Source organism: Taurulus bubalis, assembly GCF_910589615.1.
Source record: "Taurulus bubalis genome assembly, chromosome: 2".
Classification (NCBI taxonomy): domain Eukaryota; kingdom Metazoa; phylum Chordata; class Actinopteri; order Perciformes; family Cottidae; genus Taurulus; species Taurulus bubalis.
This window is the reverse complement of record NC_136590.1, coordinates 37,840,246-37,864,034: the sequence shown is the minus strand read 5'-3', so window position 1 is coordinate 37,864,034 and position 23,789 is coordinate 37,840,246. Positions and strand designations below refer to the sequence as shown.

At 42.8% G+C, this 23,789-nt stretch overlaps 1 protein-coding gene across 1 annotated transcript; it reads left to right on the top strand.

Moving 5' to 3' along the window:
• Nucleotides 1–1,552: 1,552 nt before the first annotated feature.
• On the top strand, nucleotides 1,553–17,354 carry LOC306753991 (uncharacterized protein; the record flags this gene model as incomplete). The annotated part of the gene is made up of 8 exons (XM_079237903.1): nucleotides 1,553–4,090; nucleotides 4,975–5,036; nucleotides 5,149–5,261; nucleotides 5,608–5,858; nucleotides 7,434–7,578; nucleotides 12,233–12,358; nucleotides 12,441–14,887; nucleotides 17,328–17,354. The coding sequence occupies 8 exons, from the start codon at nucleotides 1,553–1,555 to the stop codon at nucleotides 17,352–17,354; spliced, it is 5,709 nt and encodes a 1,902-aa protein (XP_079094029.1).
• Nucleotides 17,355–23,789: the final 6,435 nt, after the last annotated feature.

Here is a 23,789-nt window from a genome sequence, read left to right as displayed (position 1 = left end):
CTTAAGTGTTAAAAGCTGCAGAATATAGGCTAACCTGCTCTAATCCTACAGTTTTAAAAGTGGAAAGTAGTTAAAGACAAAGGGATTGATATTCTACTTTCGCCCTTGAGTGAGAGAGAGGGAGGGTGAGAGAGATTGTCCGTGTGTGTGAGTGCAAGAGAGAGGGGGAGTGACGGAGAGATAATCTCTTTTGTGTTTTTGATCCCTAAATGTGGCGGTGTCCCCTTATCCCAGCTACTTAGTTTCTGCAGTGCGTAAGTGATGCCATGCACTTAGGCTGTGAAAAGCAGGTCAGTATGACCACTGAGAGAAAACCACATGTGCATCGCATGGATAGCCTTGGGATTATTCCTCACAAAATGTCTTAATTCCTCTGTTCACTAATGATCCAGGGAAAATGCCCTCTAATCTCCATTCCATTAATTAAAAAGAGCATGAGCCCGTGGAAAACCTCACCATCTGCTGCAGTTTTATTCCTGCAGACAGATTGTGTTTTCAGCCATTAACCAGGGGATGGAGGTGGATGGTAAACAGATACAACTGCTCTATTTGAGTATTAATACGCTGGAAATCTGTTTTAAACATGAGCGATCCTTGCCAGGCTACCGTGATGATGTCTGGGGATTTGAGCTGCCTCCTGAGGACAATTTGACAATTTGCACACTTCAAACTCATACTATACATAGAGTCACCTTGGAGACTTCATTATCATGTTAGAGTACGTTTATGGTAATTGTTTCTATAATGGATGGGCTTTCCTTTTTTATATAAGAACGCTGTAATGCAGTATTATTCTACATGAATGCTGTCATCTTTTTTTTGCATTTGGATAATGTCTTTAAAGCTGGTTTGATAGAAGTTCTACCGAAATTCTCCAAATATAAAGAGAGATAAATAAAGGATTCTCACGCTGATGTGTTTTTTTTTTTTACAGTATTTGTTATGAAAATGAGTTTGTTGAAAAGTTTATAAAATGTACACATCTGTACCATCCTGCACTGGAATAACAATACTTTTTTTTTTTTAAAGCCATGCTTTTAAGAAATAGTAATAATAAAAAGTCCACATCTGTAACTTTTTAATCGCTTTTGTGAGTGAATATGTTGCACTATATGAGGGCTGTCTGTGTCCAATTGTGCTGAACTCTGTCAGATCAAAATGAGGAAACATTCTTATAAGAAATTGAATCAAGTCCGTTTGACCTGCAGTCAAAGCCTGGAGACTGGGACATGATTCTGATCGGGCTAGTAGGCAGGAAAGATTATCCGAGCAGATGTCGTTCCCCTTCCTACTGGAACAGTAGGGCCAATAATAAACACACGCACACACACGCGCACTCACACACACAGCGCACACTAATCTGAGATGGGCTAGTAGCCCTTGCACATCCCTTTCTCTCTCTCCTCTCTTTTCTCTCCATCAGACACTCGCTGGTCCAGTCCCACCAATGTCAAGTTTTTTCCAGACCGTTTTTTGCACACTTCTGCCTTATTAATCACCTCGCACGAGACGGAGCCCGTGGTGTGAGTTGCGGCACTGTTTCAGCCTTCAGATGGACAAACAAGGGGCGAAGAAAAGACTGTTTGGGAAATGGCACCTAGTTTGCCGTTTTGCGTTGTTCACTTGTCTCTTGGACGCAGTCCGGGGACAGATCCGCTACTCCATTCCGGAGGAGCTGGAGCATGGCGCGTTTGTTGGCAACATTGCAGAGGACCTGGGCTTGGATTTGGACAAGCTCTCTGCGCGCAGATTCCGGATAGTCTCGGGTGCCAAGAAGCAATACGTGGAGGTGAATTTAGAAAATGGAGTTCTATTCGTCAACGAGAGAATTGATCGTGAGGAACTATGCGAGCAGAGTTTGTCCTGCTCTTTTCACCTGCAAGTGGTCATCGAAAGCCCTCTGGAGCTGTACAGGGTGGAGATGGAAATTCTGGACGTGAACGACAACTCTCCCAGTTTCCCGTGGACCGAGTTCAACCTGGACATATCGGAGTCCGCCGCGCCAGGGTCCCGCTTCCCACTTGAGAGCGCGCAGGACTTGGACGTCGGCTCCAACTCGCTGCGCACCTACTTGCTGAGTGTGAACGAGCACTTCCTTTTGGATATACAGACGCGCAGCGATGGCAGTAAATTTGCAGAACTAGTCCTGCAGAACCCACTGGACCGAGAGCAGCAAAGTGCGCATCAAATGGTCCTAACGGCGGTGGATGGAGGCGCGCCGGAGAGATCCGGCACTGCGCAAATCGATATCACCGTTTTGGATGCGAACGACAACGCGCCCGTGTTCGATCAGTCGTTCTACAGAGTGAGGCTGGCTGAAAACGCACCCAAAGGCACAGTTGTCATAAAACTCAATGCGTCCGATTTAGATGAGGGTCCCAACGCGGACATCACCTATTCATTCAGCGGCCACGCGCCCATCAAAGTGCGCCAGCTTTTCAGTGTGGACTCGCGCACGGGGGAAATCAAAGTCAAAGGAGTGATTGATTACGAAAAGGCCAGGATGCATGAAATATATGTCCAGGCGAAAGACAAAGGGCCCTCCGCTGTGGCAGTTCACTGCAAAGTGCTGGTGAACGTGTTGGATACAAATGACAACCTCCCGGAGGTGATCCTCACGTCGGTGTCCACACCTGTACAGGAGGACGCGCCCCCGGGCACGGTGATAGCCGTCATTAGCGTGATGGACAAGGACTCGGGCGAGAACGGGAATGTGGACTGCGAGATCCCTCACCACGTCCCATTCCAGCTCCACTCATCCTTTAAGAACTACTACACATTAGTGACTTCAGATTATCTGGACAGAGAGGCGGTCGCAGACTACAACATCACCCTCACCGCCCGAGACATGGGCTCCCCACCTTTATTCACGAGGAAGACCATTTTGGTCCAAGTGTCCGATGTGAACGATAACGCGCCCCGCTTCAAGCAGCCCTCCTATACGGTGTATTTGACCGAGAACAACGCCCCGGGGGCATCCATCTGCTCGGTGACCGCACTGGACCCAGATTCTGGTCAGAATGCATACCTCTCCTACTCTATACTGGACGGGGACATCCAGGGGATGCCCGTGTCCACGTACGTGTCCATCAACTCGGACAACGGGAACATTTACGCGCTGCGATCCTTCGACCACGAACAACTTAAAAACTTTCAGATCACCGTCCGAGCTCAAGACGCCGGGTTCCCGCCTCTGAACAGCACTGTCTACGTGAACATCTTTATTTTGGACCAAAACGACAACGCGCCGGTCATCGTGTCTCCAGCTGTTCCGCAGAACGGCAGCGCGCCCGGCGGAGCGGTGCCCCGGTCCGTGGACGCCGGGTACCTCGTCGCCAAGATCCGCGCGGCGGACGCGGACGAGGGTCAGAACTCGCGTCTGTTTTATCAGCTGCTGCAAGCCACGGACCCGAGCTTGTTCAGCATCGCGCTGTACACGGGCGAGATCAGGACGATGCGCCAGTTTGTGGAGAAAGACGCCACGAGGCACAGATTGGTCATTCTCGTGAAGGACAATGGTCAGCCGCCCCTCTCGGCCACTGTTTCCATCATCCTGTCAGTGGTTGACAGCCTGCCAGATTCCAAGCCCGATTTGGGCGACCTGTCACTAAGCCCCCATCACAGCTCCAACTTCACCCTGTACTTAATCGTGTCTCTGGGCGCAATCTCCTTCACATTTCTGGTGGCTATCATTGTCCTGGTTGCAGTGCGGAGGCTGAAGGGCAGGCCGTCCAGCGGAGAGTCTGACTTCCCCTCGGTCAGCTGGAGCTGCTGCTGCTGCTGCTGCTCTCACTCGGAGACCTCCACCACCACAGAGGTGTTTAAAAAGTCCAACTTGAATGTCCGGATGGCCACAGGCGCGTCCGGCTGCGCGGAGCCAAACGGCAGCGGCGCTCTGCCGCAGGTGTATTGCTACAACATGTGTCTGACTCCGGAATCGTCCAAAAGCGACTTCATGTTTCTGAAGCCTTGCAGTCCGGTGATGTCAGCTCAGCAGAATAACGCCAAGAGCACAGATTACCTCACTTCTAGCTGGAGCGCACTGGACCGTAAGGAACTGGCCAACAACAGAGCGGTAACTCCAAACGAGGTATATATGTAAATATCTTGAAATATGTACATAGGAACATACAAGTCAAAATAGCAGAGTAGTCTTTTTTTTCGTTATGAATTAAATGTATCCATGTCTCTAGTCCTATGGCTCACTTCATTTACACATGACAGAAAGGTTGACTGAAGGGCAAATGTCACAATGCATTCATGTATGTTTGAATAAACATCATGTATGATATCACAACTATCTCAACTCCATATCTAAAGATGCGTAATATGCGTTAAAACAAGCATGACTATTTTGCAGTCTTATGCAAGTAATCCTTTAAATATAACCTCAAATAACCCACATGGTGTGGCATTGCAGCCTGCTTTCTGGGTAAATTACCACAGTGTGTCAAAGGTGTGTGACACCGGCATGAAAGGTGTTGCAAGCATAAAAGAGATGCACTTTGATTTTATTATTTTTTATCACAGACTTGGAGCTGTATCTTGATCCTAACACGACGGCTGTATTTTCTCTCTCGTCAACAAACAGCATCAGCATATATCCACCGATACTAAACCTCACATCAGTCACATAAGCAGATTAGTTACAAAGTAATTTAGCACTTTGGAGGAGACGTGACATCTTCTTAGTCATCATAAAGCTGCACAACAGAGCCCTTTATGTCAATTGTTAAAATAATAACTGTATAAGACAATGTAGTCCAGTTTGTCTGAACATAATTAACTGTTGGCTTTCAACATGAACAACAGACATGATAAAATGTCAGTCAGACTGACTTTGACTAAACCGTGTGACGTGTCTCTATGTGATGCCTCTAGCCTTGCCATCATATGAGTGCATCTAGAAATAAATGCAGTGCAATTGTTCTCCTTGAGAAGGCCGCTAAGTTCTTTTTTTATGTTTCTGTGCAGCTTAAATATTCAAACAAGGACTGGACCTGGACCAAGAACCAACGCAACTCAGCATACAAGAGGTGAGTTAGTCGGGACAGTTACAATACACACACGTGCACACGCGCGCACACACACACACATATGCATGCCCACGCCTACATTTATACTTAAGCTGTCTTCTTATCTCCTCAGGTACAGTTCAGCAAACATGGAGGGCACTCTCACTCGCCAACAAAAGCATGACGCCCATGGGTTTTCCTGCTCGGTGGCACCACAGTACTGGACCTGGGGGAACCACATGACTGGTGGGTGGCAACTGTGCAATTTATGACTCATTATGGTTCGCATTAAAAAGAGGGTGGTGGGCCGGGGGGGTTCTTCCTGCCTCTGGGCTTTAGGATTTAGTCTGAAATCTAAAATTGTCAACTGAAAAGCAGATAATACCAGGCCCAGAAACTGTGTGTGTGTGGGGTGTGGGGGGCATCAACATGAGGATTAGTTAAGTCCCTGCAAGATGTGTTTTCCTCTTCAAGAATATGCCTTTAAAGATACATTTAAAACCACCTTATTCAGATCAAGTGTATGTAAATAAGAGCTCTTTGCAGAAATAATCTACCGATACAAACTGTAATTTATGCGCATTCTTTACAGACTGCCAGATATCTCTTCAAGAGGGAGCTGTCCCTCACTACTCATGGACCCCCAAGTACACTCAGCCTCACTCTGAACCGCCAGACTACCAGCACAATGTGTACATACCCGGCACCACGTCTGACTACAGCACTCTGAAGCTGGCCCCCAGAGGAGAACTGGATGTGTACAACACGTTCTCTACTTTTGGAAAGAAAAAGAGATTCATCTCAAACTATGAACAATCTTTTGACAACGATGATAGTCTCATTGTAAGTAATGACATCTTCAAATGAGACACCAACTGTTTCTGTGTATATGCTGTGTAATAGTTCCAGTAATAACTATAAATGGCTTCTCGGAGGCCGACCGACTAGGTTTCCCCATTTTTCAGTGGAATTAAATACGACTCCTTACCAGGAGTATATTTTTTATTTGTGTAAATACTGAAATAAAGTATAAATAAAGTCTATTTTGAGTCATGGTGGGATAAAGTGAAACTGGAGCACTAGCGGAGAAGGTTTTTCTTTTCTAGCAGGAGTGAGCAAAATGTGATTTGGTCTGTTTGGAGGCTGCTGGTTCTCAGAGTGAATGTCTAACTTTAAAAAAAAAACACACACAATTTCAGCAGCTTACAGTCTATTACACCCGGCTCGTCCATGTACCACTCATTTTTTATATATAGACACCGTTTTGTCTCATAAAGACACATGCTGTGTGTCAAAAGAGAACTGACTCACTGTAACAGACAGACACTTTGCCTTTGAAGTAGTGGTTTCTTCATAAAGCTAACACATTTAAGATATGTTTGAAATATATATATATAACTTATATATAACTGCAATCTTTGTGGGCATTCTTTTTCACAAATGCTGTAAATCTTGGTTAGATAATGACAGTTCAACATCTTTGGTCCACTAATGTCTGGGAGCATTAAGAGACAGGTCATGTTGAAGGTTACACAATAGGATAGAGACTCAATGCTATATGCATCAGCTTTCAGAAAGACGATATTGAAACGATGAGTGAAACCGTACAACGTGTCCATCAAACAGAAATAGTTTTACAAGCAACAGCATGGGCCTGTGCAATACTCACTGGGCCTGTGCAATACTCACTGGGCCTGTGCAGTGGACCGTCACACTGACACACCACATTGAACAGTTGACACTCAGGAGGGCAACAACACAGCTGCTTTGTTACTGCAAATTACACACACACACACACACACACACACACACACACACACACACACACACACACACACACACACACACACACACACACACACACACCTCTTGTACCACTCGGATTGTTTGATCGGAAGCACCTGCTGATATAATTCAGTCACTGGTTGTATGCATTCTAGATTTGTATTCATCACTGAGTGTAAATCACTCTGTATATATCGTCATATGTACAGTCTAGATCAATGTCAATAAATATGTCCCTGAACTCTGCAGTTGTTGTTTATTGACAGACATTTTTCACTCCTGTCATTTAATATGCCAATGTGTTTATCCGGCTCTGAAATAACTTCTAGAGGGACGTAGCATTTCGCTTCAGCATGAATAAATAAATACATCACAAACAATGAAGCTGTAAAAGTACACTTGTGAACGGGAAGTCAAAGTCATCAAAAGCTGACAATGAGGATTTGGTTTCAGTGTAAACAGTGTAAATCACAATTACAGTCATTTTCTATAAATTCAGTCTGAGCCCAGATGCTGACATTGCGATTTATCACCAGAGGGGTTAAGCGGAGTGATCCATGGACTCATATTTCTTCGGGACGTCTACTATCAAGAACACTGCACAATCCCCCATCGCCCCCTGGTTCCCTGCAGAGATACAATCAGGCGTATAATAATAATTTCAGCCAGCTCCTCTACATCTCAAAGTTGAAGGCAAGAGCCCAGGCTCAGTCAGGAGGATCCTCCTTCTACGACATGGACACCAGCGTGTATGAAGCCTATGGAAGAGGGAGCTGTTGTGACTTATGGCCCTGTGCCATTTAACCTTTTCTCTTGACATGCTGGTCAATAAAAACCAGGGGGTTTAACTACAACTCTGGAGGTAATCCTTCAAGATCCGTCGCCCCTAACTGAACCATTGCGGACCACTGGGTTAATCTTGGGCTTCGCGCCTGACTGCCTCAGTGAACTGCGTTAAGTTAAAAAAGCAGAGGGCCAAGGGGTCAGTTTCAGATGTATTTCATCGAATCAGAAGGATAAACCCCTTTGAAGGAAAACATTTAGATATATCCCTGTCATTTAGAGACTACTATGAATTTGAAATACAAATCCAGATTGGCCCAAAATGACGTCCTGCCAATAATTATAGATACTCACGTCAAGATGTATCTTTGACTGTATCCACCCGTACCAAAATCAGCCAGGCTTAGCGGTCATAATATGTCCCATGTGCAATACGCAGAGACACAGAGCATATGTCTCGTTTCAGTGCCATGTAAAATCTGTTCAGGGCCCAGTCTGTGTTGCTTTATTTCTCTCCATCTCCCTCTTATCTCTCCCAACAATCTATAGCTTCCACCACTGAGGTTGAGCAGAAGAGTTTCCCCTTTTTCTCCACTAGAGGGTTCCTTTCCCTCACAGATTCCTCTTTCAGAGAAAATAGCAATGCCTCCAATGTGTCTGTGGATGTTAGGCTTGTTTGGATTCACCATTGTATTTCAATAAAGGTCTTAAATATTATGACACTATTTTATTAGCCATCATCTGATGTGTGCATTACGGCGCCATGTTAGTGCATTAATATTATGTTAAAAAATAAAACTTGAATACAGTTTGTAAAAAAGGAACGGGATATTTCATGCATATCATTTAATACATCAACAATGCATACAGTCTTATATATGGTGGTTACAGTAAATGTGTACTGCAAAAGGCTATATTTCCATGCCTCATGTTAGCCAGGAGCTCTAACTTATCCCCTTACCCTGCTCCACACACTGGGTGTTGGGCAGGTGCCACTGCTTTTTTTATTTTATTTTTATTGTAAGAAAAAAGACAATACATACACTGTAACAAGTGTCTGTAGTTTGGACAGTAATATGACAGTATTCTTACTGTAGAACTCCTATACAGCAATTTTGAGCGGTTTCTTTTTTTTTCAGCAATACACACCATAATCCGCTTTAGCATTATTTTCAACACAGATGTTAAGTTTAGCTATCACGCAGACAGAGGGGAAAACGACATTGTTATACCTCCGTTGTGTTACACAAAGATGACAGTAGACCGTTGTGTGCCGATGAACACTTGCTTCTCTCGACACAATTTTGGAGGAAGAGCTACAACATTTCTGACCAGAGTCCACTTCAACTTCAGCAACAGCAAGGTAGCGAAGTTCATTAGTATTCCTTCATATTTTCTTTTTGCCAATCATTTTGCAACAGTACATTAATAACAGACAGCACAGTCTTCTCAAGTAAAGTTACCGTGTAACGCTACGTGACTTTAAGAGGGAAGGTGACACTTTCCTGCACTAGTACGCTAACGTTAGTGTTACTAATATTACCAAAATATAGTATTTGCTCAATAAATTGTGATATAAATCCTTTGGCTTCATATAGTTGATACATGGCATGCTTTTAGTGTAACTTGTAAATTAATTGGAATTGTTTATGTGTGACGCCGTCGCCGTGTATGTGTGTGTGTTGGTGCGCTAAGGCTAGCTCCATGGAGAAGTTTTGACTCTTTTTTCTCTTGCTATCTACCGTGACGTGGGTAACGTTACCAAGCACCACTGAAGGTGAACCACAAGGTATAGATGATGGCAGATTTATATGGATGTGCGTATGCATGTTTGCATGTATGCATGTATGTGGGTTTCAATTGGATTTCAGGCCAAAAAAGACAAACATGTGAATATTAATAGAATGGGTGGTGTCTTGTTTGTAAAAACATAGTGAAGGATGACCAGATGGAGTAGTGTTCTGTTATATTGTAAATGATAGAGGAGGTTAGATTTTCCATTGAAATGTATTCTATCATTAGGTTTCTCCACTGCTTCTATAAACAGCATGTAACACCTCACATGACCGCGACTCCTATAGCCCTCGCTCAATTAGCAACTGGGTGAGAATGGCCCCCTGGAAATGTGTGACTTTGACAAAGCACTGCATCACATGGAGATTGACACACAATAAAACAGCACGATACAATACACAGACTACTACAAAGCAATCAATATATTTAGAAAAGTCCCACAACCCCAAAACACACCCAGTGCCTCCCTACTACAATCATTATATGCACAAAACAAACTAAATGACTTATGTGTATGATTGTATCCACAAATGGATGAGTATTGGCTCTTTCAGCTCCAAAGATGACAGAGGCAATACAACAAAATGTGTATAGTAGCATGTTGCTTATTGCTGATCCTTCATCATGTTACATGTTTTACATGTGAGCATTAAGATCCTGTAGGACCTCGCTGGGAGGGTTCAGGAACATGAGGAGGGAACGGTGAGGTGTTACTGCCTTGTCTCTAGTTGTTACAGTCTGTTATTTCCGCATGTCTCTTCCTCCTCAATATGTTGTCACTTTAATCAATACAACAAATTGTTGATTTAAAAATGGTCGTGGATATGACGTATCTATACCCCTTTGCCATTGCTGTCATACTATGTGAAATATGTGAAGAGAGTCACTTAACTTTGACATTTACCTCTGACAAAGCTACTGTATCTGACAACTTACATTTACCAACGTTAAGTTATTATTACATTATTTCATATTTTGGAGTTGTTGTTTTTTCTTTTTATCAGGAACACCATTTCAGGGTCCTAAAGTTCTAATAAATGTTTAACTGTGCAACACAGATATTCCCTTTTTAATACTGACATACAGAGGCAAAGTGGATACTATGAAGCGCTTAATTAGTTTAAAAAAATAACTCTTCAAATGCATTAAAGTAACAGATAGTATGCAGCATGTGTGAGAGTGATGGCTCAGGTTTAGATCCTCTTGTAATTCTCTATATTGTCACCAGATGGAGCTAAAGGACAAGAATGCTGAGAATCGTCCTCATCTTACTGCCCATCATGCCAGTATACACTCCCATTAGTTTGGGAATCCAGACCCTTTTAAAAATATAGCAGCAAGCACAAGTAAAAGTTGTTCGGGCTATGGCAGTACCCGTGCAGAATGGTCAGCATGTCCAATGCAAAGCTTTACTGTGCAGTAGAATACATTGTCCCATTTGTTGTGAAGACAAACAATTTGTGTTAAAACTTTATTACTATTATTTGTTTGTTTGATGAGGTTAGATTGAATGAGGATTGATCTCCAAGACAGAGGTGAGAGACGCAAACACAACTTTACTCACTAAAATATGTTGATATATTATATTATTATTACCATATTCTAAATACCAAATGGGATGCAACACGCTATTATCCTAACTATTTTCAGTCACTGTCAGCGATATAGCCTTTGCCAGTATGACTATGTTGCATTACAAGTATACTACCAATAACCGCCTTATAGGGACAGAGACAGATATGAAGGACATACCCACAAAAAAAAAAAATATTCCTTTCACGTTTCCCTGTGATCTACTTTTGATAATATATTGACTGTATAACCTTCAAAGCTTTGAAGACTCTGGGAATATCCTGGTTTGTTCTTTCCGAGAATATTGCGATATACTGTACATATCTTCACAAAACGTCTGGAGCAGTGGTTCTCAAATGGTGGTATGCATGTGTACCCCTGGGGTTACGTTAAGGCACTCCAGGGGGTACGTGAGTTTTAAACAAATATATATTTAAAATGAGCATCCATTAAAAAATCCTTTAAATCAATTTAAATTTAATTGAATAAATATATACAATATATAAGTGTAAATTCATAAACTGTATTGTATATATTCTATATTAAATCATACACTGATGGCACACTTACATATTTTGTTCAACCAAAACTAGTTTTACACTGGTTAGGAGGTACTCAGCTGAAAACTATATTTCACAGGGGGTACATCACTGAAAAAAGGTTGAGAACCACAGGTCTAGAGAATGCTCATGGAAGTAAATCAAAAAAATATATTCAATATATAAATAGAATCAATTTTTTTCTTTGAACAAGATCTATATCTGCATCCATCATAGTGCGTGATACTTTAAACCTGTCCAAGGACAGTTATCGCAGTGTTTTTCAACCTTTTTTTAGCCGCGGCACATTTTCTACAATAAAAAAATTCACACCAACAACCAAAAAAGTTACACAATGTCACATTGTAGCATAATGCAGCAGATATGGTAGCTAATTATTGCACTACCTACTGGCATTGACAAGTATTTAATTACTAGGCCAGCCACTATATTGCAGGCTCAGACTATATTGCGGAAACTACATCTTTTTTTTGACAGATTAAGTGAAATTGGACATTTCCCCACAGCACACCTGACGATCTCTCACGGCACACTGGTGTGCAGTTGCAGTGGTTGAAAATCACTGAGTTATGGGATTATTGTTTTTGTAATCATGAGGAATATTTTTCTCCCAAAAAACACAAATAAATAATATAATCTCATGCTGTATCACAACTAGAATGTGTATAGTTGGACCATATTTCCTTAAATAATATTCAATCTGAACCCCCCTCCTCCTCCCAGTGAGCCGCCCCAGCGCCCACACAGACGCCGCCTCCGCCCCTGCAGAGCACTGCCGTGCGAGCCCAGCTCCTCCAGCGGTACTGTACCGCGCATGGCCTGCTGCAGCTACAGCTACAACTGGCGGAGGCAAGAATGACACCGGCGCTCCCCTGCACCCAGACAGCCTGATCGCGAGGACGGATCCGTTTCCCTTCCGATATTTACTAAGAACACACCACAATGATGGCGCGTGTCACTGCACCCGCACGGACACGTTTTATCGCGGCGGCTTTCTCATTCATCGCACTGTGGGGATGTGCGCTTTCCATCACCCGGTACTCGATTCCGGAGGAGATGGAAGAGGGCTCCTTTGTTGCCAACCTGGCCACGGATTTGGCTCTGGATGTTCGCAGTTTGGTGCAGCGCAGCGCGAAGCTCGATGTCATCCACAGCAAAAATTACCTTGACATCAACAAAGAAACAGGGGAGCTGGTGATACGCGAGAAGATAGACCGGGAGAGCATATGCATGACCAAGGCGACCTCGTGCTTTCTGAAAATGGATGTCATACTGGAAAACCCCATTCGCATTTTTAACCTCGAGTTGGAAATCATGGACATCAACGACAACGCGCCCGTGTTCCGCAGAAGGACAATGCACTTGGACATATCGGAGGCAACCCCTCCCGGCGAGCGCTTTTCATTGACAAACGCCGTGGATGCGGACGTGGGGGCGAACTCAATCAAGACCTACTATCTCAGCGAAAGCAAGTATTTCAACATCGACATACAGACCGGCAGCGACGGCTCTAAATATGTCGACCTGGTGCTGAACGGTCATTTGGACCGGGAGGAGCACACAGTTCATAATTTGATTTTGACCGCTGTGGATGGAGGGGTGCCTCCCCGCTCCGGCACAGCCAGCATCATTATCAACGTCCTGGACATCAATGACAACGCCCCCCTGTTCAGTCAGCCGGTATTTGCAGTCAACGTCTCAGAGAACTCGGCTGCAGGGATGGTGGTCATGACCTTAAATGCAACCGACTTGGATGAAGGCACCAACTCCCAGCTAATATATTCGTACACGCTGTACACCTCAGAGAAGACTCAAGAGCTCTTCTCGCTTGACCCCAACACAGGTGAGATCAAGGTGAAGGGGGTGATCGACTATGAGGAGGCCCAGAGCTTTGAGATGCACATACAGGCTCAGGACAGGGGGGCGAACCCCAAGACAGGAAACTGTAAAGTCACGGTGATCGTCACGGACCTGAACGATAACTACCCCGAGGTGACCATTCAGTCTGTGAAAAGTTCTCTGACGGAGGACGTCTCTGTGGGGACACTGATAGCGGTGGTGAGCGTCAGCGACCGGGACTCTGGAGCCAACGGGCAAGTGGAGCTCACCTTGAACCGGCAAGACTCGTTACCGTTCCTCCTGAACAAATCCTCAGAGGGTTACTTTGAGTTGCTGGTTTCAAAGCCACTGGACCGAGAGGTGATAGGCAAATACGACATTACGCTGAGGGTGACGGACAAAGGCTCGCCGCCCTTAGCCGAGAACGAAACCATCACTTTGGAGATTCTGGATGTGAACGACAACGCGCCCGCATTCTCCCAGTCCTTCTACACGATCCATGTTGTGGAGAACAACCAACCAGGCGCGTTATTGACATCGCTTAGTGCGTTTGACCCCGATCTCAATGAGAACCAGTACTTGGTCTATTTCATAATGGAGAAGGAGATTGTTAACACGTCAATGTCAATGCTGTTCTCCATCAACCCTGAGAATGGTGATCTGTATGCCCTGAAGACCTTCGACTATGAGAGGGAGAGGGAGTTCCTCTTCCACATCGAGGCTCGAGACTCTGGTGTCCCCCCGCTGAGCAGCAATGTGACAGTGCACATCATCATCCTGGACCAGAACGACAACACCCCTCTCATAGTGTCACCTTGGCGGGCGCAGGGCTCCGTGGTCGAGGAGGTGATACCGAGGTCTACGGACAAGGGGCACTTGATCGCCAAAGTGATCGCCATTGACGCCGACTCTGAGCAGAACGCCAGGGTCACATATCAGCTCCTGCAGGTCAGCGACACGAGCCTATTCAGCCTGGATCAGTACAACGGGGAGATCCGGACCACAAGAATGTTCAGTTACAGAGACCCGAGACAGCAGCGGCTGGTGATCGTCGCCAAAGACAACGGCCAGCCCGCCCTCTCCGCCACCGTCACCATCAAGATATCGACGGTGGAACACGTCATGTCCTTTTCGGAGACCACAGAGCTGCCGCTAGAGTACGACGTCTTCACAGACCTAAACTTGTACTTAGTAATCGGTTTAGGGGCTGTGTCATTTCTGCTACTGATAACCATCTTGGTTATTATTGTGCTGAAGTGTCAAAAACCAAAGCCAAAGGCCTTCAAGATCCCTCCCCCGAACAGAAACAGTGTGATAAGCAGGAACAGCATGATCAGCCAGAGGAGCTCCACCATCGCAGATTCCACCCTGATCTCCAGCGATGCCTACTGGTACAGCTTGTTCCTCGCTGAGACCAGGAAAGGCAAAGTGGTCGTGAGACAGCCGATAATTCCCAAAGGAGCTGGGTATTTTGTGTCCAGTATACCCAGGAGCATAGGGCCAAGCGAGACCACGGACTCCAGAGCATCCACACTGGAGGTATGTATAAATGACTTAGTAGCTGGGTGCTCGCAGGCGACACAGAGGCACACATGAGACAACTAATTGGTGTGTTCAGGGACTTACTGTAGGATAATTAGTTCTTACATGTCATGATTTATTTTCCCCCTGGAAGGTCGACAGATAGTTTGTTGTATATGTCGATGCAAGTTGGTAACACTGATAATATTGTTTGCAGGTACAAAGAAGTGTCTTTATTATTCCCACAGTACCAACATTTTATAGTTATACACATACAGTCCCAGGTATCAATATTTTAAGTTCCTGGTTATTTTATTGCATACAGACATTAATACATATTTTAAACATAGAGACATAAAGCTTGTCATATTCAGTCTATAATATAAAGTGGGTAAACTAGCTCCACCGCTACAACATTAAAATGCTACTGCACATTGATCAGTATTACGAATATAATAGTGTCATATACAGTATAGTATTATTAGTTAGAGTGGCCAGGTTTTTGGCACAAGTACTTTTATTGTGTTTACTTTTAACTGCATGTTAGAGCTACAACTTTTGTCCTGTACTGAAATTTGAATGCACTACTTTTATTTGTACTGAAGTATTTTCCAGTACTTTTACTTAAGTCAAGGATCTGAGTACTTCTACCATCACTGTAACTCTCATCACACATACTTTGAAATGCATTTAGGCGAACAATGCCCCATTTCAGAATAATAATATGTAATTGGATTACGACTATTGATGCATTAACATGTTCATCACAAACACAAATTAAATATGCATAAAAATGAAAACAGGAACTGGAAAACGGCTGATCGTATAAAACTACTGCATTAGGTCCAAAATTATTCTTAGACATTCAACACTGCACTGTTCGATAATGCACATACATATATGTGTATATATAATTGGATATAATGCATTTATTTCCAAAAGCAACAGAAGTAAAAAGCAATCTGAGTTACAAGAATACAGGCACGCTGATTATTATCAGCGTATTTCTCGCACCAACTATCTGCACTTCCATTGCATAATTAGGTCAAACAAACAACTGAAAAATGTGCCACTGTTCAATGTCTCATTTAGTATGTAGGTCATTTATCGCAGATGCACAACACACAATCAGATGCATAACTATTGGCTGTGTAAGAGGGGGAATACTTCAAAGACGCCCAGACGTGGAGTTCTCTTCAAGGACAAGAGATACGGCTGCACCGAGATGCACCATGATGGGGTCTCTGGTGTCTGCAATCAATGAGGAAGCGCTGAAACCGATCCAGATGTTGTTTGCTTTTGTGCAGCTGGACATGCCGACTAAACTGACACAAGTGATCCACTGAAAGATTAAACAACATGAATATGCATAAATGCAGAGATAGAGAGAGAGAGAGAGAGAGAGAGAGAGAGAGAGAGAGAGAGAGAGAATGTGTATGTATTCTAAGTGTGAGTGTCTGAGTTTCACATGTACCACTGAACTTGTTTCTTTCTTCTGTTCTTAAGTACTCAAAATGACAGGAAGTCCATTCTACAACTGGAGGTATGCTGGTTGCTAACTACATTTTGTAGAGCCACTCTGATTGTGTAGGAACTTTCTATCCTCCCCTATTTGGTATACATTCTTGGTTTGGCTCGACGATCTGGTTTGATAAACTGTCACAGTTCCTGGTGCAAATATTTGGTGCAACCCTTTGGTCCACACAGTGTACTGATTAAATAGAGCCGAATCAAATATTTCCATTTGTCCCAGGTCAGACTGTGTCCCTCACAAAAACAACAGCCATTGTGGGGCAGTACAATTTAAATTGGCCCGTCTCTCAAGTGCGAAAAAAAGCAAATAGTTTACTGAGAGCTGAGATTAGAACGAAATTGGCTGCTGGTCAGACCTGTGTTGTGCACATCTGGCTGACTTGGCGGAGATTCCGGGTAAAGGGATGGCACAAATAGAAAAAAAGGGATCAGAGAATGATTTGTCCCAAATAGGTTCCCAGCATGTAACATACCTGAGAGCACAGGCCGTGTCAACCATCTCCGCATCCTTGGACATGAGCTCAAATTGATGGCCTATGATGATAACAATAATAATTTGGAGTCTATTTCCCTTCTATAGTTGTAATATTGGCCCACCAAATACCAAATAGCACATTGTGATGCCTGCGTGTGCATGCTTTAATTACACCCTCTGCTTCCCTATTATAGTTAATGCATTTGTCATATTTTTACTTTAGCTGTGTATGTCAGTCTGATTTCCTTGCTAAAAACAATTTGAATCCTCAACAACACTGATTTGCGGAAAAAAAACCTATAGAAACCAGTGGTTTATTTAACCCTAAATTGAAATCAATGACGGTGGCAGTAACCAGTCACGATCCACTGTTGCATGAGTGAGGACTTTCTCTAAGTTTATTTCCAGGGTGACTTTCTGTGTGGGCTAATTCTGTGTTCTGTCTCTCAGCAGGTGCCCAGAAGAGAACTGCCATGATATAATCACCTCCTCATGAGAGTCTCTGGCTGGAATTCTTCCCTGTGACTCACAAAGAAGATGTAAAACATCTGCCCTCCCTCGGTCCCCTCCGCTCCAATTTGCTCTTTCTCTCTAGCGAATAGAAACATCGACCACGAACCACCTCAGCTTTCTACCTTCTTTTCTCTCTTAAGCATGGATCTGCATGATTCCACAACATTCAACATATTTGGACATAGGATTGAAATCATTTATGGCAGGATATTTGGACATTGCCTTTAAGACGTTGGCTCATGTAGTACATCATTCCCTCCTTAATGCTTTGAAACTCCTCAGTGGACATATTTGCCTTCTCTCCAGGGTTTACTCTGTGTGCTATAGTTCTAGAAACCATCAGTAGCTCAACATATACGTAAGTCGCAATCATGCAACCTTTTCTAACCAAGAGCTCAAAACACGCCTATTCACAAATACACGTATGAATCAGGGTGAATATGATTCTTCCGTAAAGCTGATAAATGCTGAACTGTAGCTGGTAACGTCACTGATTCAGGCTCACTCGATGTTGATCTTTTTCTGAATAATAATTTCTACCGTATTATGAGCCTTGCTGTTCAGCAAGGGTCACACTGTCAACTAGTAACCTGTCGATAAAATTATCAGACTTTTTTTTTTTTTTACAATGTTTGTTCTACCCAACAATGATGAATGTGCGAAAATGACAAAAAAAGAATGAAAGAAAAGAAGAAAAAAGGGAAAAGAAACCAAACATAGGAGATACATTGTTTCTCATTTTATTTGATTGTAGATACTGTAGTTCTATTGAAATTATAATGAGGTCAGAGAAGCTAAAGGACTTTTGACGGCCTCACGAACATCAGGTGTACAGTTCATTCCTTATAGACATATGTGCTGTTATATCTGATTGGACACACCATTATCATTCTGTATTAGGGAGTCACGAATTACAGTGTGCAAGGTTGAATGGGGGAGGTGTGTCCTCATCAATGTTTCATTCAGAGGCTCTATGACATCACACAATGGGGCTGGGCGGCATGTAAAACATTCAAACATGACAAACAGTATTTTTCAAAACAGGGTAAAATGTCAAATCCACTTTTTCTGTAACAAGATTTGTCTTTTCACACTTATTATCGCCACAACCTAATTCTCACCAATAAACCTGGCAATCCAAATATGAACTGCAATCAGTCATCAATCATATTCAATTTAAAAGAAAATACAATGACAGCGGAAATACAAAAAATAATAATTTTGTAATGATAAATACTGTTTATTTAAAAGATAAAAAAATATTAAAATGTATTGATCTTTGCCATGGTACAAGGGGGGTATAAGGTCCAGGCAAGGTATTGTTTTATGAATATTCATGTTTTTATAGATATTTTATGTATTTAACTTTAAATGCTGCTTTCGTGAGCTTCTTCAAGGGCATTTTGTGTTGCATATTGGTAGTTTAGTGCATATGATGTTGTTTTGATAGCGTACATAAGTTACAAATTGAAACTCGAGTACTTTTCTTGACCTCAAAGGTAGCGCCGTTGCACTACTGTGAAGCCCAGGACTTTCATTTCTCAGAAACAAGGAGCTCATTAGGACCACTTATTAGGGTGCTAAATGATGGAGCCTAATTGGGTGAGGTAGGGAGATGGGATTGGGAGAAGGGGAGCAAAGTGCTAATTATAGTCACAGTGTTTAAGAGCTGACTCTGCAAGTTAAAAAAACATGAACACACAAGTATTCAGCAGATGACAGCGCTTTGAAATATGCACCAGATCTAAATGTGATCGCAGCACTCACTCGGTAATGCGGCGGAGAGAGAATATTTCTCCATGTATCCAGCTACATATTCTGAGTCAGTGAAATCTAACCTCTCTCTCTCTATCTCTCTCTCTGTGTCCTCTCCCACTGTTGCCTGGTGCTGGTGGTGCACCCGGCTTTCCCCGACATAAACACAGCTGTCTGTCAGACTAAAGATGTCACTGAATGAGGGATCTCTTGCTGTGGAGTACATGTTATGTGTGCAATCAACGCCTGAACCGGTTTGAATCCAACAGTGTTTATAGAATTAATGAATTGCACATATGATGAGCTCCTTGCGTGCCTTCTGCATTGTAAAAGATATATGTGACTGTTGATGAATGAAATAAAGGCATGTCATACGATATTACAAATTACAAAAATGACAGTACCCCAATGAGGAAATACCTTGAATTGCTCGGACGTTGCTGGATAGGGGCTCAGCCTTTTGGTTTCATGTTCTACTGAGAACCGGTAAATGCATTTACTGTAAATTGAACTGCTTTATACTTTGTGTTTTTTATACAGTAGACTTTTTTGATATCTATCTGTATTCACTGTGATAAAATGGCACAGGAGGTCCTTGTGCTTGGTATAGTAAAAGTGCGTTATTTCTCATTTGTGTACACCGCTCAGTTATTTTTTTTTCTCTGCTAATTTGCCAGTCAGATTGTACAGTATGCTTCGGGAATTGCATCAAACCCAATCCAGTTCCATCCCACTTAGTGGATCAAAGACAGTATGGGAGAGAATGGTCTTGCTTTATTTTCAAGTCTAGTTAAATGTCAAACTTTTGATGTTGCTTATTTGGCTTAAATGTTCTGCCTGATCATGCTAGTTTGAATAAAGCTTTTTAATCTCTCCTTCTGTTATGTCTGTGATGAAATATGAAACAGAGTTATCAGAAGTGACTTCTGGAATGTGACACACTTGCTCTCTCTCTCTCTCTTTTCCCACTTCTATCTAAAATTCCCCTTGCATACACACATTTTGACCCAGTTTCTCTGTGTAACGCTCTGTACTAATTCTTGGAAATTGAAAACTAAATAAAGGCAATGTGCCTGCAGTTCAAATCGCAGAAGCAGACAAATAATAGCTTTGTCAGGATTAGTGGAAGCCTAGAGCCAAACTGTAGAGTCTGCTCTGACCACACAGGGCTGTCAGTCCTATAGGAGACTGGTGAGTGAGGGCCACATGAATTTGTATGATTTGAGGCAAATCCCATTATAATCAAGTCTGTCTACTTCAGTAATATCTCTGTTTGTTTGAAAAGGATTTGGGCATTATTGCAATTTATTGCTAGAAATGCAATAAAATAACCAATGGTTGCCACTCGCCTACCCAGCACTTTGCAACACTGGCACGGCTATATTAAAGGCCTTAAGGTCTGCTGGTTATTAGTGTTTTAAAAGAATTGGAAGTAGGTCGGAAGAAATGAAGCAGTGCACCCGTGGCTACATTCGTGTGTGCTGAGTATCGCTGGAATACTTGCCATCAATTCACTTCCCCAGTGGGCTACACTTTCAGTGCTGGTGCTGTCCGTGGTGTTGAAAGTGTTGTGCAACCCAGCTGCGATAAACTAGGACACTGGGGTAAAAAAAACACTACTTTTTGATACACTTTTTACTTGACGGTATATGTGTTTACAGGGTACCCTGTAATTTATTAAACCCCACAGATTTTTGCAGCTATTTCTCGATACACTATCATCGGTAAGAATACAATGCAGGGCAGCTGAGAATAACCACCCACATAATTTGTTTAGCACTTCCGATATTGTCTTTATATGTTTAGAGCGGGGATGGATTTGGAGTTTACTGAACACCAAGTCTTGTTTTGTTGGGCGACAACGGCAGCTAATGTAGCTTTTGAGGGTTTCCATCTCATCATAAATCACTGTAAACATGTCCTTCCTTTCTCAATTAGAGAGCTGCTTTCGTTTGCAGCTGGACTTGCAGAGAGCAGCGTATTGATCCAGTAAGTGTGTTTCGGTATTGAGTACGGGATTAGAATATTAAAAATGGTTTGCAGAGATGGGTGAAAGCTGCTTAAGCATATTTTAAATTAGATTATGTGGATGTGTACAGTCCCGTCTCGATATGAAAGTCAATTTTGTTAAATCAGCTCCGATGTATGTATTTGGATTAACATAATTTACAACATTTATACTAACTTAAAACTATACTTTTTATATGAATTCAACAATGTAATGTCGGTTTAGTCCTAAATACCAGTATTTGGAGGCCAAGCCCTTCCTCAAAGCTGTAGATGGCAACAGTCAGTCCAAGCTTTGGCATGCAGCAGTGTGTTCTCTAGTGCCCTCTGTCAGTGCATTTCAGCCTTAGGGACTATCATAATAAAGTGCAAACAGCTGTTATATTGCACATGTTAAATGGATTTTTAGGAATAGATTGTAAAGTTCTGACATAATTAGGCCGTGTCAGAGCCACTTTGCCAGACATGTTCATCAGTGCAACTGTCTGCAAATGCACAAGTCCTTTTACACTCAAAACCGCAGCAGTTACAGGATAAAACGCAGAGGAACAAGCTTCTTCTCACTGTCTCTATGAGTTTTAGGCAAAAGACTACTAAGTTCATTAATTAATCAATTGATTTGTCTTGTAGTGTTAAAACTATGTTGCGAGTACAAGTGCAACGATACCAGTCAGTGTGAGACAGGCTGGGGATGCTTGACCCATTTGCATGAGTGAGTCAGATCAGCAGAGAAGATACCCGGGCTGGGGCCCATCACAATGGGGTCATGAGTCTTAACACCTAGAGCCTTGGTTCCCACCACAGCTGGAAGGATGAAGAGGAAATGGTGTTATGCCACGCTGCCTGAGCAAAAGTCAGAGGGACAACTGATGTGTGATTTGTATTATTATTGGGACTGGGCTGCGTGAAAAGATAAAGCAGTTATTGCATTGCCTCAGAAATGGATATGAACAGGTTGTCACTCTGATTTAGAAACGCACACCGGACAAGACAGGAATGCACATCTATCCCTGCAAAATGTGATTTTGTACACTCAATCTCCACAGACGACATTTGTCTTGTCGCCTTCATCTTACACCAGTTAGATCTTGTTTTGATGAGGCGAAAGCTGCTGTGGATTAGAGAGAATGTATGTCTTACATTATTGTAATATTTATATATGGAAGTGTGCACATGAATAAGATACAGGCTCCACAGTCACTGGGGATCCAGTGGCCAGGCTGATGGAGTAGCCTTCTGATGGAGTTAAGTGCAGTGAAATTTAGGCTCCATCTTGAGTGATGCCTGTGGCAGGTTTATTTTATGTGTGGCTGCCCTTGCCAAAGGGTCACTGCTGCACTAGTTTGCGTTGACCATTCTGTGTTTGTTGTTTCAGATGACTGCATGAAAGCTGGAATCCAGCACAGATACTGTATATTTTGTCCAAATGTCTGTCCAAAAACGTACATAAAGTTGTATCATTATAATATCCACACTGTAAGAGCCATGTTTGTGAGCTTGAAGCTTTTAGACAATCGCCATCACATGCGATGGACAGATGGACCGGCAGACACAGACTTGCTCAAGGACACCACAGCTGTCTCTGAAATCACAACTCTTATCAAATTGCATATTTTAATTCAGAATGCAAATAGCAAAGGAATGTCAGTGGTTTCTTCTTTGGCATGCCTAAAGTGGCTTCCATAGACTTTTCATTACGTTGGTGTTTAAATAAGCATTGTTTTGTGTGGAGACAGTACATCAAAATTAGAATGATCATCACAGTTGGCACAGAAACATTTGTCAAATTGTTGTTGCTATGGAAACACAATTTCATCTTATGCAACAAAACCAAAATGGTTCCAGGCAGGTGAACAATCAGAACTGCATATTTGAATGGGAATGCATATTGTGTCAATGCAAATCCTGTTCATATATATTATAGATGTTTTATTTCCTGTTTTTATTTATTTATTTGCATGGATTAATAGATGTGTTTTGGTGAAAATATTGGATAAAACCAATTGTTTTATTATGACAACATCCAATGGTGGTCCAGCTGACTCTGCACAGATTTTTCAAAGCAGCAATTGTGGCCCTCCTCCATTAGATGTATTCACCCAGTGATCTATTCTGCCCACGGCTATCAGGACGGCCTTGCCCTGCCAGCTGTTGTGACCGACTTTGGTCGACTGTTTTGGACGGATTTCCCAGACTCCCTTAGTTTCAGCCAAAATACTGGAGCTCCCCCCTCACAGTGAAATGGTGGCAATGATTCTTAATCTTTTGCGGTTTTGTTGCTCATACCAAGACACAGTTTACGGCTGCTATTCCTTGTCACTGAGCTAAACGGCTATGAGTCCCATAGTCAATGGTATCCTTTTTTTGTATGAAGCAATAGCTGCTAATTAAGTCATGGCCGATCGTTGTTATCTTTAGGCTCTATTCCAAATTTGACACAAGAGAGCCGTGGTTACTGACCTACAATCCCTGTTTAGTCTCATTTTGTATGACTCACTTGCTCCTTCGCTGTTTCCGTAACAGTCCCTGTTTTGGAGATAAATATAATACACAAACAGATATTTTCCCAAAACTCTTATGAGGTAGATCTGGCCATTCCAATGCATTGACACATTTCTTTCTGCTTCACATAAAGAA